The following is a 17,523-nucleotide window of genomic DNA, read 5'->3' on the forward strand; positions in this document are numbered from 1 at the left end:
TATTCTTTTTAAATTGGAATGAATTCTTAAGCTCATAATAAAAAGACATGTTTAAAAAAAAGAATAATTAATAAATAACATGATAAATTTAAAATTAAAAATAAAATTAAATAAAAAATATAAAACAAAATTCATGGTAAATTTCATGGTAAATAATATAAAACAAAATTAAAGTGGGGTCTCTTTCTCATCAATGTAACTAGATGTTGTGTTGTTGTCATCATCTTCACTGGAATCGAGACCGAGGATGTTCTTGTCCATTCTCTTGATGTCTGACCTTGTCTTTCCGATGAAGAAGATCGCGATGACCACGAAACAGAAAGCAAGGACAGAACAGAACAAAAGTGCGACATAAGCTGGTTTAGACATCTTCTTTGATGGGTCGCTGTCTGAACTCGCTGGTTCAGTAGGGTTGTCAACAATTGGAGTGATAACGGCTGGTGGCGATGTTGAATCTGACTTTGATGGCGGATTTGTTACGAAAACTGGGGATTTCGAACCGTTTGAGTACTCCTGGAATATCGGAGGCCAGACTGGTTCATCCGCGTCAAGGTTAGATATCGGAGTTTTGGCTGCAAGGGCGTTCGAAATCAGATTTGAAGTAACGAACACTGAAGTAAGGTTCAACGCCTGTTCCATTGCGACTATCTTCTTAGTGGAAGTAAATATCTCTATGACATTCGAAGCGTTCTTGAGGACAACTTGGATTTGATCGTTTTTGACCTGAATGATTTCGCCGTTGAAGAAGACTTTGTTGATGGCGGTGGAGTTGTCGCTGATCTTTATGTCGAAGGAAAGGTCCGTATTCGATGGAAGAGACAAAACTTTGTTGACAATGTCTTCATCTGAGTTCTGCCTGTAAACGTGGACTTCTCCATTGTCGGTCTTAACATATAGAGACACTTCCTCGGGTTTTGATGCCTCTTCGACGTAAAATGGACTGAAGGATGAAACCGAAATTAAAAGACCAGTTGGAAGATTGGCCGGAACGATAGTCTCGTTTACACCGTTAACTGTGTGCTTTACTATGTACTTCTTTGGACTGGAAGCGTTGTAATCAGCTGGGAATGGTACTTGGACTGTTACTTTCTGGCCTTCGCTGAGTTCTGCGCTCTGGCCGACGAACTGGAGCGAGATGTCGTACTTGCTACCATCGATGTTTGTGACTAATTTGATGTCATTTGGATTATAAGCGTTGAAGTTCTTGCCGTTGAGCTTGCACCTTGTGACATTAGCGTTGTTGTCGACAAGCAAGGCTGGGAAATCGGAAACAGGAAGCACAGCGGAAGATGACACGAAGGATGAACCGAAATAAGCCTGGTTCTGGCAAAAAGTGAGCTTCCGGCCGGTGAACTTCCTCGCGTTGTAAAGTCCGACCACGTTCGCGATGTCAAAGGAGTAGATAACCTGCGATTCCTGCGAATCTTCTTGGAATGATTTGAAGTTGAATCTGATGTTTATTACTCCATCGCCAGTAGTATTGATGAGTTCGTACTTTGTCTCGCCATTCACAGTCCTGCTGACGTTGATTTGGATGGGAGATTTGCTGTCTACGAGCTGGTACTTCTCTGAGAGCTGGAAGCAGAAAGTGTAGTTGTAGTCGAGTAGGTAGGTGTTGGATGCACGGTCAATGGAGTACATAGGATAGACATTTGCAACGTCAATGTTGAAATTGTGGACTTTCGAAGTTGCTGTGGTTGACCATATGAGTGGCGATCTTCTGTATACGTCCTGGTTCGATGTAGCCCTGTCTTCATATGAAGTGGTCTTCGATTTCGGTAAAATGCCGAATTGAAGGGCCATGAAATCAAGGTTGAGTAAAAGCACGTAATATACATTGCTCGATGGTAAGTATTGAACAGGCATCCACTGGCCGGCGGAACTCGTTGTGAAGACTCTGTAGACAAGAAGCAAATTGTGAGCTTCCATCTCACTGGAGGTGTAGTCATGGTATGTAATTCCAATCATGTTTGGCATTTCGAAGTATTTGAAGTCATTAAATGTCAATGTAGTGACAGGGAGATCAAAATCGACTGAACCGCCGTAGTTTTTCTCTTCAAAGTCTGAAGAAGTGCCGAACATAATTTTTATGACTGGATCTGATAGATAAAGCTTGTTGTTGATCTGCAAAACAATCCAAGAATGAGCTTTAAGGTTCCCGTCGATTTTGGCTGTTCCTTCGCAGAGAACGTTCGGTACTTTAAGGAGAGTAAGATATAAACTATACGCTTTCGCTATGCCAATGGCTGTCGCTTTATTGTAAACGATAGCGCCAAAAGCAGAGTTTATCCATAGTCCGTATTGTGAATCCAAATAGTTGATTACATTTGTATCTACAGCGCCGATTCTATTGTATGTATCACCAATCTTATTGTTCAATTCGATATTTGAGTTTACGTTTGAGATATAGTTATTAACTGATGTATTAAATGTTTCTATGAGATCATCGACGTCTGTGAGATTGTTGATTAAATAAGATGGTGTTGTGACGGATCCGAATAAAACTGTGTAAAGATTAGTAGTTGTTTTTGAAACTTTGAAGCTAATTTTGGAATAATCAACGTAAAATACTTCTGGATGCTCTAGTTCAAATGCCTTCATGCCTAGTCTAAAATGTTCTAGCATTTCAGAATTTGAACCTGTAGAATAAGCTTGAACGACGGATTGTTTGACTTTATTTGTAAGGCGAGTGTCTGATGTTAGGAACATGGTATTATTACCGTTTGGTAAATTCCCCTCTTTGCACCACACTTGTAACGCTTCGTAGTATGGTTTCTGCAGTTCATTTAGCTGGTTGTAGTACCAACCAGTAGTCTGTGGATAACAAACTGCAGTAGAAAAAGATATAAGGAGGGAAAACATTGAAGCCATTTTACAATTTTTTTCTTTTTTCAAATTTATACTGGAAAAATTTTCAAGAACATTAATCAGATCTAGACAGGTGTTGTTGAAAAATTTTCAAGCATGATATTTTGTAACAATAACCGTAAATTGATTGAAATCTTTAAGAAACTTCACGAAAAATTGTGATTACTTTGAAAATAAATTCTTGGTTATTGTATTCTAAAACTGGTTGTAAATGAGTTTATCAAATGATAAATTTTTTGATAAACCATTCATTTTATAAACATGGGTTATTATGAATATACACTAAGTTTTTGATTTGATCTTTCATCTACTTTTCAAAAAACGAATTAACGTACAAACTGGATAAAAAATTAAATTTCAAAAATTTAATTTAATATATGATAGTGACACTATTATAACGAATTTCAAATTGAAATATCATACAAAAATTTCATCCTCAAAAGTGAATTGACTTTCAATTAAACCGTGGTGAAACAATTTACAGTATAAGATATATTTCAATACCATCTTATAATTGACAATTTGGATAAGAATTAAATTATTTTAATTGAAAATTTGGAGAATAAAATTTTCATTTATTTTTAATTAATAATTGTCTAATTAATAATTGGAGACTTGCTAATTTATTTGAAGCGATTTTCAATTTTATCAATCAACTCTTATTTTTATCATATTTATTTATGTATATAATAATTTTAGCAATTTACCTTTTTTATCAATCTTTTTTTTTTCAATTCTATCATCCTCATTCAAATTATCTTTTTTCTTCAATCTTTAATTAACCCATCAGATACTTTTTCTTCGTTTTTCTCATTTGTCGACCTTTATATTATTGCATTCGAGATATCCTTTTCTCTGTTTTTTCTCTTTAATAATTTTTTTTATAGTTTTCAATTAAAATTTTTGCAATTTCTTAATATATAATTAATCTAGACAAAAAACATATCTATAAAATCGTTTAATTTTAGATATTATTTATGAATCACTACATAAATTCAAATAAATCAATAAATTATTTATCATTTTTTATTTTATCTTTTTTTTATAAATAACACCGATCGGTAGAAATCCAAATAAGATATTTAAATAAAAGAATAAACTTTATTTAAGGATACCCTGAATGAAGATCATTTCATCCAGTTACGCATGGCGTTGATGATCTCTTGATCACGGTGGACATAAGTATATCCGTAACCACCTGGATAAGAAGTAGCTGATGGATTGTATGCCTTAACATATGGTCTATCCTTGCAACCACCACAAGTTGTTGTGCACTTGTCGCAAGTAGACATTCTATCTGGGATACCCATTGAACCAGTCTGTCCCTTGTAGTATGATGAAAGGACCATTCTGATTGGGTAGTCTTCCTTATTGTTGTTAGCACCGTTTGGTGATTCGAACAACTTCTTTTCGAAGTATCTGTGTGTGTCTGGAGCACAGCCCTTGATGAGGACACAGCCGTTGTCGTGCATATCTCTAGATGATGATCCTTCATTCTGCTGATCGTGGTCATCATTCTGGATAACTTTACGTCTGATATCAAGGAATCCATTATCATTCCATGGTTCTGTTGGATATCCACTCCACCAGATCTTGACCTTAAGGATTTCTTCGTCAGAAAGGCCATTCTGCTTAAGATACTTTGTGAGGCCACCTGTGAATGAGTAGTCGCCATCACCTTGGACCAACAACTGGGATTCACCACCTGTAAGAACTTCTAACCATGAGATGAAGTCATCTGGTAACTGACCACCTAAGCCTTGCTTTACTTTTCCGAAGATAGCAGCTAAATCTTGTGGTCTGATGTGCTTAGCAGCATCAATTCTGTAGCCAGAGAAACCAATGGAGATGAGGTCGACCATGAAGTCAGCAATTCTCTGTCTGACGTATTCCTTGGAAGTATCCAAATCAGATAAGCCAGAAAGCCAGCCACTGTCGAGGATATTTGGATCGTTCCATGAGTTGAGAGCTTTGTCGCAGTGGAAATCTTCTGGGCCGTATGGAACACCTGGGAATTCTAATACGTTTGTGCCTCTGCCAGTATTTGGATTTGTCTCGTATGTGTAAGCTGGTGTGTAGTATGGTGAGCCATTCTCGTAAGCGGATGATGTCTTGTTGCCCCATGTTGTGCAGCCAGCTCCTGGATTTCTGTGGTTGGATAAGTCGTTGCCATTTCCAGACATGTGGTTAACAACTGCATCAGCGTAAACTCTAACACCTAATGCTCTGCATGTGTTGATCATGTTTCTGAGCTGATCGCGAGTACCCATTCTGCCCTGAAGTCTGTAGGAAACTGGTTGGTACATGAAATACCATGGGTTCATCTGGTTCTCCATTGGCTGGTATGACATAACTTGTTCCTGGTGTGGGAAGACTTTGACACCCATGTAACCAGCATCGGCGATGAACTGGCATTCCTGAGCAATATCATCATCTGGTCAGCCGAAAAGTTCTACGATAGCACCCTTCTGGCCTTTTCTGTAGTCGTAAGAACGAGACTTGATTGCAGCAGCATTCCAAGCAAAGTCAATGCCATCAAGCTCAAGGATTTCACCGGAAGCAGCAATAACCTTGACCTTTAAGACTTTGTTGTAGGAAGAATCGAATGTCTTAGAACTTGAAGTTTGAGCAACTCCATCAAAGTAGTATGTAAGAGAAAGGTCTCTGGATGTCTTTGTGATGATGTTAACTGTGCAAGATTTCATTCCTGCTGCGTACTTTAATTGAGCATAGCCAGCTAATGTGGACATATCCTGGAAGCCTGGTTTCCATGCATCTTGACCACGCTTTGGTGTATTCCATCTGTTTTCGCAGTATTTAGAATCCATTGCAGAGTTAGAACCACTGCAAGAGAATGAAGAATAAGTTTGGCAATCTGGTAATGCATCATATTGGTTGTAAACAATATGCTTTGTGCCTGGTTTGTAGGCAAATGCGGCCATCATGCCAATAATGACACCAATTATAATGGAGCCGCAAATAATTGTTCCGTAAAGGAAAACTTTCTTCTTGGAGCCAGAAGACTCTCTAACGCGGTCGACTGTTTCAAGCTCCTCATGGTTGTCGAGGAGTGGGTTCTCTCGAACGTTGTTCATTTATAATAATGATGTGATTGTTGTTTTGATATCTTTGTATTCAAATTTGGCTAATTCCTTTCAAAAGTTTACTACCGGAATATTGAAAAAAACTTCTGTCAAATTTTTATCGTTAGCCGATTTTGTAAAAGGATTTATCGTCCTGAGGATCGCGAATGAGTGTAGGATTTTCTCCGGCATTTCAATTATGTTATGGATGATCTAGATATTTTACTGATTTTTTTATTGTTATCGATGTTCCAATTTAAATTTGGCGGTTATAATTTTTAATTTGAATTATTTATTGGATACAGACCATCCTTGAATTTATTGCTGGCTATTTTTGTAGTCATAACACTGTATCGTCAGTGATGGACTGAATGAGACAGGTTATAAAGACTTTAATGATGATTTTTAAATTTCAATTTTTATTACCGGGATAATTTAATTTCGAATTTATCTGATAAATATACACAATGTAAATGCTCTGTTCACAGTATTTGCTTAACGTAAATATATCTAGTTTCGTTATTTTTAATTCCATACAAGATTATCTATCTAGTTAATACATGGATTTTATTACTCTAATTGATTTAAGTATTTGTCATTCTACCATTCTTTATAAATTTGCAATTCATTTTTGATTTCAAATTTATCATCATTGGAAATCGATTTACTTGAAAAACTATACTTAACATAAACCATCTACAATGATCCAAATGTTATTACATTAAAGTTTTAAAATTTGACTTATTCTCAAAATTATATCAAGTTTCGCATGTTTGTTTAATAAATATAAACATAATACCACAATACATTAGCTTATTTCATACTGTCTTTAATTTGTCACTTTTCAACTTTTAAGGTATTACACCGACCTGAAGACGAAATAGTGATAAAAAAATAACAATTAATAAAATCACTCTATTTCGATTTTCTTTTTACAAAAAATCAGGTCACAACAAAATGATGAATTATTTATGAATCTGATGGATAAAACTATAAACAAACTGCATGAACCTGCAATTAATATCGTTAAACAATAAGAATATCCCAGCAAATCAACATTATTACCTAGTTTCCGAAAATGTATCCAGCATTTCGAAATGTGCGTTTGATCATAATCGGGAGACATTAACTGCAATTGATTTCCAATCACCATATCTTCAAGATATTGGTGATTATGCGTTCTATCTTTGTAGATTTATCGAAGTCCTTGATTTTCGCAATTGTTCATCACTTAAATCTATTGGAGTCTCAGCGTTTGAAAAATGCTATTACTTACATACAGTTTACCTGAATGAAAAACTTGAATTTATCCCAAAAAACGCGTTTTATTTATGCAATTCGCTTTCAAATATGGTGATTCCAAAAAATTCAAGTCTAAAAGTACTGAAGGAGAACTCTCTTGGGGAATCAAAATTAAAATATTTTTACGTTCCACAAAGTTTGTACGAAGTTGGGTTTGCAAATGTAAGACTCATTGAAAAGATCGAAATACACCCAAACAATCGAATATTTGCTTTCAAAAATGCATGCTTTATGAATTACAATCAAGAAATCGTTTTTTACTGCTTTAATACAAATCCGAACGTAGTTATCCATATTCCAGAAACAGTATTTGGTATAGAATCCTATTCGTTTCTTCTTACTTATGGCAAAACAATTATTTTTCCAAAAATATTAACATGGATCCATCAATTTGCATTTCTCCGTTGCCAAGTTCCATATTATGACTTTTCAAAGGTACTTTATGTTAACGAACTCCCTTTAAACGGATTTGAGCTTTCAAAAATTAAAATTTTTGATTTCTCAAATGTAACAAACATCCATATCAATCATAGAGCATTCATATGCTGCTACAATCTCGAAATAGTCACTATAAGTCCAGCCTGCATCTACATTGGACTAGATTCGTTTAAATTTTGCTCTAGACTGAAGAAAATCATCATTCCACCCGATTCAAAGCTACAAAGAATCGTAAACTCTGCATTTGCATACACAAACCTCGCGGAATTTATCATTACTCCAAGTATTCAATTTATTGGGTTAAATGCGTTCGAAGGAGTGCCTCACGTCGTTCTCAAATGTGATCCAAATAACTGGTACTTCACTGTTAAAGACAGTGTTCTCTTTTTTGACAAAAGTTCAATTTTAATTTGGTATCCGCCTTATTTGAGGAATGAAACTTACCAAATTCCTTCCCACGCGAATACATTGCGAAGCTATTGCTTCTACAAGGCCATCTACCTCAAGGAATTGATTTTCCCAGTGCAATTAACAAAAATTTTGCAACACGCGGTATATTGCACGAATATAACTGCAATAAAGCTGCCACCGCTTGTTTCTAACATAGAGATGTACGCGTTTGCTAATAACAGGATGCTGGAAAGCATAGATTTTGGAGATTCAATCAAATTGATTCCAAAATTCGTTGTAGCTGACTGTGTCAACTTGAAATATATTTACATTCCACCTTCAGTTACTTATATCCGCCAAAAAGCGTTTGAAAATTGTAGATCTCTTCAATGCATTTCATGTGGTAAAAATCTGGTGAATATATTGTCACAACAGGTTCCTTTGAGAATTATTCGTGTGGATAACCGCTGCTCTGCTTCTGATAATGAAATAATTGTTTTATAAAAAAAATATTTATGTAATTTTTTTTTACTTTGATGAATCATTATTGTGATTGATTCTAGTTGAAAAAGACTAAATCCAAAACTTTTCAACTAGAACCTGAATTTAGGAGTGCTTCTTCTTAAATAGTGCAGACATTACTATATCTTGTTTCAATATAGAATCGCGCAATTTGAAAAAGAATTATCTGATATTAATAGTACCATGTTCAACTAAGAAATTGACAATATCTGTTGAATTAGCTTTGATTGCAATGCATTGAGAAAATATAATAAAACAATGATAAATATGAAGAGAAATTGAATGTTATGTAACAATGATAAATATGAAATAAAATGGAATCCAATAAAACAAAAATAGACATGAAAAGAAAGAGAGTTCCATAAAACAACGATAAACATGAAAAGAGAGAGAATTTCATAAAACAATGATAAACATAAAAAGAGAGAGAATAAGCTCCATGTTAACATCAGCACCATGTTCAACTAAGAATTTGACAATTTCTATTGAATTAGTTTTGATTGCAATGCTAAGAGGACATTCATTAACATAGTGAGAATAAAATAAAACATTGAGAAATATCAATAGAAACAGAATTCCATAAAATAATTATAAATATCAATATGAAATTAAAGGGAATTAAATAAAGCAATGATAAATTTTAACAGAAAGGAAATTCTTTTAAATCATGATAAATATGATAAGAAAGAGAATTTTATAAAGAATTGATAAATATGAAAAGAAAGAGAATAAGCTTCATGTTAACATTAGAACCATGTTCAACTAAGAATTTGACAATTTTTATTGAATTAGTTTTGATTGCAATGCTGAGAGGGCATTCAAAAATATCGAGATAGTATATATCAAAAAATAATGATAAATATCAAAAGAAAAAGAATACACTAAAACATTGATAAATATGAAAAGAAAGAGATTATAAGTGTTGTTGATTTTTCCTCCATTAGAAAGTAAATAAGATGCAACTTCATAATTTCCAAAATACATGCTTTCTGCTATTGAATCAAAAGTTTGTTTAAAATTTGACTCAAGGTACTTTGCAATTTCATAGTGTCGATAATCCAATGCTGCATTAATCATGTAATCAAATGTTTTACCTTCTTCTATCATTTGCATAAAGATCTCTTTATTTCCGCCTTGAACAGCATATTCTTCAGAGCAATTAGTATATTGAGCCCCCAAATTTTTAAAGTAATTGAAACAGAATTCTGATCCATATTTAATTGCACAATCAAGCGGCGTGATTTCATAATTTATTTTCTGATTAATATCAAGTTTTGGAAATTTACTCTTGAGATCATCAACTTTATCCCATGCAATATAGAATAAAGGAGATTCTCTTGAATATATATTCAGAATTTCTTCTTCTTCGATTGTAGGTTCGAAGTTTTCAAATTTGAAACCTTTATAATGTAGAAGTGTCGCTAATTTCTCATTTTTAGGCTTAATTATGCATGAAAATCCGTTTGATATATTTTGGTAAAGTTCTGTTAATAATTCAATATCTTTAACACGAATTCGTGAAATAATATCAATCAAGTAAAGTGAAATTTGGGTAGATATTTTGTTATTTGTAATGAATTCTATAATTTGCGAAGATACTTTTAAAATATTATTGGAATTGATACCATAAATAAGTTTTGATGCTTGATTAGGGTATTCAAATACTTCAATTGTCTTAATGTCACTAAAATCATATTCAGTTTCATTTTTTGATTTCTCAGAACTTGACATGCTTTGTAAATTTTTTGGCACTTTTGATAAAAAAAAATAATTTGATATTATTTTGGTTTCACCAGATAATGTTATATTGAAGATATCAAATTAGGCTTTGACAAACCCAACAATATAGAGTTATCAGATTGCACTGCAGTTCTATTTGGATATGGATTTATGTCGTTACTTGAAGAAGAATTAAATTTTTTAGACTTTAAAAAAATTCTATTAGTCAATAAAAAAACAAACAAAATATTTATTCATGAATAATAAATAATTTCGAAATTATTTTCTTGAAGATTTCACATAAAGGTTATTAACCTGGCTTCCTTGACCTTTAATAGTTTTCTGGTTTCCTGGAATAACAATCTGTCCGTGTCTTGCATCTTTGAGCATTCCTCGCAAAGCCTTGGAATCAACTTTTCCGCTCAATTCACCCAAAATTTGCAAACTTTCTGCGTAACTTTGGTTTTCATTCTGAACAGATTTGGTTTGTTGCGGAATCTCTTCGCCATTGATATGTGTTTGCTGAACAAACTGCCTGTTCTGCTGCATCATCTTTACTTTCTGTGAAGGCTCCGGTTTCGGCATGTACTTCATTACAACTTCTTCTGGAATGGATAATTCGTTTTCTCTAACTAGCAAAGCAGAAGCGTCCAATGCCATCATCCTTGCTTTCTGCTCTCTCTGAGTTATTTCTTCCTTCAAAGCCTGCGCTCTTGCCAATGATTTCCTTTGCTGTTCGATCATTCTGTCGAAGAATCTTGTGGAAGCATTTGTTCCTAATAGTTTGTTTTGCTTCTGCAAGTTCTCCAATTGCCTCATTTGTTTCTGGATTTCGTCGCTTGTTTCGGCTTTCATTTTCTCGATGTATTTCAAGTTTTCTTTCAATGGTTTTTGCATCCTCAACAAGTTTCTCAATCTCTCGATTTCCCTCTTGAGAATTCTTATTGTTTCTTCTCGTGCCATGATCGATTTGACTAGGTGTGCGTTCTCATCTTTAGCGCAGTCGTATCTCATCTTTTGTATCTTCATTTCGCTGTCATGTCGATTGCTTTCTCTCCTCAGTTGTATGATTTGTTTCTGGTCTGTTGCTCTCTGGTTTTTGAGGTCAATGTATTCGATGACTCTTTGCTTGAGAGCTTGTTCGAATTCAATCAATCTGTCTTTGTATAACTTGACAGCTTTAGACATGTCATTCTTCGCATTTGGAACTTTTGAAATCGAATCATTGACCATTTTCTCGAGTAATTGGTTCTTTAATGATTCATTCTCCATTTTGATTTGTTCCAGCTTTGCTTCCAATTCGTGTGTGAGTTTGACAGCATCACTTAGTTTGTTGTTTGCATTGTCAAGCTCGTTGTTGAGTGATGATGATTGCTTTTCGAATTCTGATGCTTTCTTCTTATTCATCTGGCTTTCGAAAACAATTTCATCGACTCTATTTCTCAAGGATTTGTTGTCAACTTCGGCATCATTTGCCTGGTTGAACAATTCATCAAATCTTGATTTCAAATCGTTATACCTCTTCTCTGTTTCAAGAAGAGCTTTTGATTTATCTTGAAGCATACTTTCTGTTTCTCTAAGTTGCTTATCTTTGAGGATTTCGTTCTGGTGACTTTCTTTCAATGCAACATCAGTCAGCTTACTTAAATCTTCAATTTGTCTTTCTAAAAGGATTTTTTGCTCTTCCAAAGTTTGAACTTTTTTGTCATTTGCGATTTTCTCGTTCATTTGCGTTGCTTTCAACAAAGAAAGATCTCTGTTCACCATCATTTTCTCTGTTTCGTTTCTCTGTATCTCTTTTTCCAAAAACTGTATTCTGTCTCTTAAGTTCTGAGTCATTTCCTGAGCTCTCTTATTTATTGTTCTTTCGTTCAACATCTCAATGACGTTTGTCAGTGAATTGTAAATGTTTTGGGGCTGAGGGGTTTCTTTTTCAGTCATTTTCTCAACGTTATCTAGAATCAAAGAAGCTCCAACAGCTTGTATCAACGTGTTGTTTTTAGATCTTTTCGCAATTTCGTTGATAACTTTCATCGCTGATTCATTGGAATTAAACAATTTGTTTTTGTTCGGATTTCCATATAACAATTCTTCCAATTCTCCCTGAGCCTTTCTTACTAATTGGGCTCCATCTGGTTCGTTCTGTGCTTTCTTTGCAATTTCTAAATCTTTCTGTAATTTGAGAATTTCCTTTTCTTGTTCTTGTACTTGTTTAACAGCTGTACTAAATGCTGTATCTAATTGTTCTGTTGTCATCAGCTCTGACTTCATGTCAACAACGTTTTGAGATAAGTCTAATGACAGGTCATTCAACTTCTGCGTATTTATAAGTTTATCAGTTGAAACTTTCGTGAAACTGTCAACTAATTGTAATTGCGATCCCAACTTTGATTTTGTATTTTCCAAAATCAATCTTGTTATGTTTTGAGCGTTTTCTATTGCGTTTTTCGCATTCATTGTCATCTGTTTCGTTTTCTCTTCCTTCTTCATTTGTATTCCTTTGTTTGCAATCTCTGTCATCGAGTTTCCTGCGTCATTCAGTGTTTTCTGGATTTCATCAACTGTTTGCTTGAGTTCTGTTGCTTTTGCAGCTTGCAACATTACTAGTTGTTGCTTCAGTTCATTTAGTTGTTTCCTCTGTGTCTCGAATTGTTCGATTCTTGGATCATCTTTCTTTGGAACATTTATTGTATAGCTAGCAGTTTTCTCTATTGTTGAACGGATTTTTCTTTTAACGTTTTCGATTTTCTCGAGATTTATTGTTTTTCTTGTTTGTTTCGGCATTTCTTCCACTGAGAAACCGATGTCAACTTTCTCTACAACATCAGTGTTGATTTGGACATCTGTTTTCTGTTTTTCTTCTACGGAGAACGTGTTTCCTGTGTCTTCAAGAGAAATTTCTGGTTTCATTGTTTGTGTTTCCATTGTAGAAGCGTAGAAAACACTTTTGATCTTTGGAATGTTCTCTTGTTCTGTTTGTATTGACACATTTGTTGTTTGCAACAAGTTCTGTGTCTGTGTAACATTATCCAATTTCTCTACTTCTTCCTGTTTTTGAGTTTGCGTCACTGCTTCATCTGTTTCTGGTTTTACTTGGCATTCATTCTCAACTAACTCATTCACTGTTGGAGTTCTCATCATCTTGTTTGGAGAAGTCATCACATCATTCCTAACAACAACATCTTTTTCATTAGCAAAATCATTTTGTTTTTCATTAATTTGATTTGTTACTTCGATTTGGTTTGATGTGATGGAAAGTTGAGGGCGCTTAGATGAAGAAGAAACAGGAGTTGGAGACTTGTTGACGTTGAGTTCTGTGTTTGTTTCGATAGATAATGATCCGATGTGTCTTTTATTCATCTCTTCCAACTCAGAAATTCTTTCTTTCATCTGGGAAATCAAAGAATCTTTTTCGATGTCCAAAGTGACGCCGATGGAATTCTGCATTTGTAGTTTCTTCTGTGGATCTGATTCTTCTTCAATTGCTTGCAGTTCTGATACAACCAAAGCCAGTTTCTTCGAAAGAGCTTTAGTTTCTTCGATTCTTTGTATCGAAGCTGTTGCAACTGCAGCGTGATCTGTTTCTTCAGTGATTTCTTCAACTGTTGGAATGTCAATGATAGTTCCTTCGTTTGTCATTATCTGCATCTCTATCTGCTGTTTCTCTTCAGGTAATTCTGGAATTTCTGGGTCAATTGTTGGAGGAATTTCTGGAGTTATTTCTCCGTTTTCATTGATTGCAAAGATTTCGATGTTTGGCTGAGTTTCCAATGACAAATTAGAGTTGTTTCCAATCAAATTAACATAAACAGCAACGCTTTGTTTAGGAACTTCGGGCCTTTCAACAAGTTTCTCAACAATTTTCTCTTTTTCTATAATTTGCGGCTCTTTTTCAATTATTTTTTCTCTTTCTATTATTTGCGGTTCTTTCTCTATTATCTTCTCTTTTTCTACAATCTTTTCTTTCTCGATTATCTCTGGTTTGAGTGCATCTGTTTGAGTGTCTGTCGATGAAAGCTCTTTGTCTTCATCTTGGAAAATTTCAACAGAATCTGATTGTGTCAAAACGGTTTTCGGTTTTTCAGAAATTTCTGGAGTATTTCTTTCTGATTTTTCTGGAGTTTTTCTTGATGATTTCTCTGGAGATTTTCTTTCTATGTCTGTATTTATTACTTCATTAGAAAGAGAAAGTTTTGTATACGAATGCAACAAATTGATATTGTTTTCGTATTCAGAAAGCTCCAAATTCTTTTTAATTGGAACGTAATGAGCTACAATTTCTTTCTGCAGAGAAAGTCTTATTTCTCTCTGTTCTTGTGCATTTATCTGTTTGACAATGACTTCTTGTGCAGGCTGAGGAATAATTGGCTCGTAATAGTTGAAAATATATTCGAAATCCAGTTCCAACAAAGTCTTTGGTTTGTTTAATGAGTCCATGTGTATCTTTTGTATTGTTTTGTATCTCTTCTTGTATGCTTCCAATTCATCTTTCGTGTTTTGCAGTTCTTCAACTGATTTTCTGAAATTTTCTGTCAAATCAGTCAACATTTGTCCGTCATCTTTTGCCTGCAAAGATTTCTGGAGAATGTCATTATCTACTTCCAATTTCATCTTCTGGCTTTGTAGTTTCTGGTATTCGTCATTCTGTCTGTCTATTTCAGCTTTCAAATGATTTATTTCTTCAGTAAAACTGGAGTCTTCGTCTTTCTGTTGCAACTGAGATTGTAAATTAACAATTGATTCTCTTAAGTTGGAATTCTCTTCTTCTTTTGCAGTGTTTTTAGTTTTTAGTTCTCCTAGTTGCTCCTTTAGTTTGTCTAGTTCTGCCTGGTAGTATTTGTCCATTGTGTCCTTTTGTTGGGCCAGTTTCTTTATGTATTGACTTTCTGTGTCTCTTTTCGCCTTCAAAACAGCGTTGTTTATGTCTGTGTTGTTTGTTTCTGGTTCTTCTTTAGGAACTTCTTGTTCAACGACTGTTACAGGAGGAGGATTGTTTTGTACCTGGAAAACAGACAATTTCTCGATTTGTGAGTTCAAATCTGAAATTTTATTTTCAGAATTTTCCAAGTTTTGTTTTAATTTGAAAATTTGGTCGTCTTTTTCTTTGTTTGACGCTTCCAGCTTCTCCATGTAACTTCTGAACTCGTTCTGCACATTCTCTAGTTTCGTTGCGTACTCTGCTTTGAGTTCAGCCTCTTTTATTCCTCTCTTCGTTTTCTCTTCTTCCAACTGCGAAAAAATCAATTTCGTCGCTTCGTTGTCAGACAACTTCGAATCTAACGAGTGTTTGAGACGTGTTATCTCATCTAGATAGTTCTGCTGCATTGCATTGTACTTCTCTTTGTTCTCTTCTTCCATTCTCTGCATTTTATCCTGATACTGCTTTTCCAAAATTTCGAATTTTCTCTGGAAATTTTGTTCAACTGATTTCATCAGGGCGTCGTTGTTTGTTACTGATGCTGCTGACTTCATCAACTGGTTTCTCGCCTCTACTTCCCTCAGTTCGTACTCTCTCTGTATTTCTTTCAGCTGCTTCTTGTATTCCTGGTTGTTGTTTTTGAGTTTGTTCGTCATTTCTTCTTGTAACTTGTTGTTTTCGGCTTCAAGCTCTTTTATCTTCTTCTTGAAAAGGTCTTCCATGGTAGAACGCTCTGTATTCTGTGATCTTTCGGAGTTTTGCTTGCTATCTTTTTCAATAATTAATTCATTTAGGAGATTCTCGTTTTTGGTTGATAAAGCATCGATTCTTTCATTCAATGCGAGTATTTGAGTATTCATAATTGACTTTTCCATTTCTTTTATCTCAATTTCGTGTTGTAAATCTGTAATTTGATTTTTTAGCTTGTTTACGAGCATTTCTGACTCTTCGAGCTTAACAGTAAGGTATGCTGCAGCTTGCTGGTGCTGATATGCCCCATTATCATCACCAGTTGGCTGAGAATTGTTTCCTGTATTTATTATAACGGATTTACCTATAAGTTCTGATATTCTTGCGTTTAGGCTCTTGATCATTTCTTCTTGTTGAGCAATTTTCTCGAGTGATTGATCTAATTTCTTTTTCATATCCTTATTCGGCTGATTTTTATTTCTTTTGTTGTTATGAGCGGCATTATTTTGTAGGCTTTCGTTAATTTGCATTAATTCTTTAATTTGCGCGTCTTTTTTCTGTAAAGCAATCTCCATTTGATGAATATTTAAATAACTTTTCGCTGCGAATTCGCTGTGTAACTTCATAACTCGGTTAACTTTATCATGCATACCAACTGTATCATTAGAAAGGGCTGTAACAGCTTCTTCCGATGCAATTTGTAATGCAGGATCGATATAATTCGCTGTTTCGCTGCTAGCAGTGTCAGATGATAGCTTAGACTTCTGATCATTAAGCCAAGTACTTATATCCGTTAATTGCGTAGACTGATTGTCTTTTAATTCCTTGTTTTTGTTAATTAATTCGTCAACAATAGATTTCGATTCGTCAAGAATTTGTTTTGAATCTAAAGATCGGACGTTAAATTGCATGTCGAGCGTTTGCATATCTTTAAATCTTGCTTCATCTTGCGAAGCTTCGTAACCTTTTACAACAGCTCCAATTCTATCAGTAACTTCACCGATTTTAATCATTGGATCATCGGGATTATAGTCATGAATGTCTTTTGTAATAGGTTTTTGAAGCCTGTTATCTTGTCCGGCTGTTTCATATGAAACTAATGGCGGTAATTCTTTTTTGGCAAAATATTTTTGAGCCTCAGATGCAGATCTGCTAGATTTTTGTGGTTTTTCGGGGACAAACCTGTCTAGGACAGAAAGATTAGCCCTAGGCACAGGTTTTCTATTCATATCTTTTTATAAAAAACGTGCTGCAAAAAGTGTCACTAAATCTTAAGAAGATTTTATACCAAATATAGTATTATAAGTCATCACTGCCGAAAATGTATTAATGATTCCTTGGAGTAAATCTATTTCTATCATAATAATGTTGTTTTTCACGATATTTTTTTCAATTCAAAAATATCTCCATTAATTGACGCCAACAATATACTAACTTTCAATCACTATGGTTTACTCATAAGTTTAATATAACTTAATAACTATCAAATTGCTGTTTGTGTTATTGTATGCAATTGGTTACTATAAACATTGATTATTTAAAAGAAATCAATAACAGCTTCACTTAGAACCCTTTCTGAAAGTTATGTTTCAC

The 17,523-nt window shown here is 34.4% G+C and overlaps 5 protein-coding genes across 5 annotated transcripts; 1 reads left to right on the plus strand and 4 right to left on the minus strand.

Annotated features, from left to right (window-relative positions):
* Positions 1-82: 82 nt before the first annotated feature.
* On the minus strand, positions 83-3,052 carry TVAGG3_0894950 (immunoglobulin family; the record flags this gene model as incomplete). Its single annotated transcript, XM_001318599.1, has 1 exon — positions 169-2,871. One exon carries the CDS (start codon positions 2,869-2,871, stop codon positions 169-171), a length of 2,703 nt encoding a protein of 900 aa, XP_001318634.1.
* A 900-nt stretch (positions 3,053-3,952) lies between these two features.
* Positions 3,953-5,255, minus strand: TVAGG3_0894960 (alpha-amylase family; the record flags this gene model as incomplete). Its single annotated transcript, XM_001318600.2, has 1 exon — positions 3,996-5,255. The coding sequence occupies one exon, from the start codon at positions 5,253-5,255 to the stop codon at positions 3,996-3,998; it is 1,260 nt and encodes a 419-aa protein (XP_001318635.1).
* Positions 5,256-5,306: 51 nt separating this feature from the next.
* On the minus strand, positions 5,307-5,963 carry TVAGG3_0894970 (alpha-amylase family; the record flags this gene model as incomplete). Its single annotated transcript, XM_001318601.1, has 1 exon — positions 5,307-5,963. The coding sequence occupies one exon, from the start codon at positions 5,961-5,963 to the stop codon at positions 5,307-5,309; it is 657 nt and encodes a 218-aa protein (XP_001318636.1).
* An 894-nt stretch (positions 5,964-6,857) lies between these two features.
* On the plus strand, positions 6,858-8,585 carry TVAGG3_0894980 (ribonuclease inhibitor domain-containing protein; the record flags this gene model as incomplete). The annotated part of the gene is made up of 1 exon (XM_001318602.1): positions 7,302-8,585. One exon carries the CDS (start codon positions 7,302-7,304, stop codon positions 8,583-8,585), a length of 1,284 nt encoding a protein of 427 aa, XP_001318637.1.
* Positions 8,586-10,575: 1,990 nt separating this feature from the next.
* On the minus strand, positions 10,576-17,159 carry TVAGG3_0894990 (uncharacterized protein; the record flags this gene model as incomplete). Its single annotated transcript, XM_001318603.1, has 1 exon — positions 10,602-17,159. One exon carries the CDS (start codon positions 17,157-17,159, stop codon positions 10,602-10,604), a length of 6,558 nt encoding a protein of 2,185 aa, XP_001318638.1.
* Between the last annotated feature and the right edge of the window lie 364 nt (positions 17,160-17,523).

The sequence above is a fragment of the Trichomonas vaginalis genome, chromosome VI (genome assembly GCF_026262505.1).
Source record: "Trichomonas vaginalis G3 chromosome VI, whole genome shotgun sequence".
Lineage (NCBI taxonomy): Eukaryota > Parabasalia > Trichomonadida > Trichomonadidae > Trichomonas > Trichomonas vaginalis.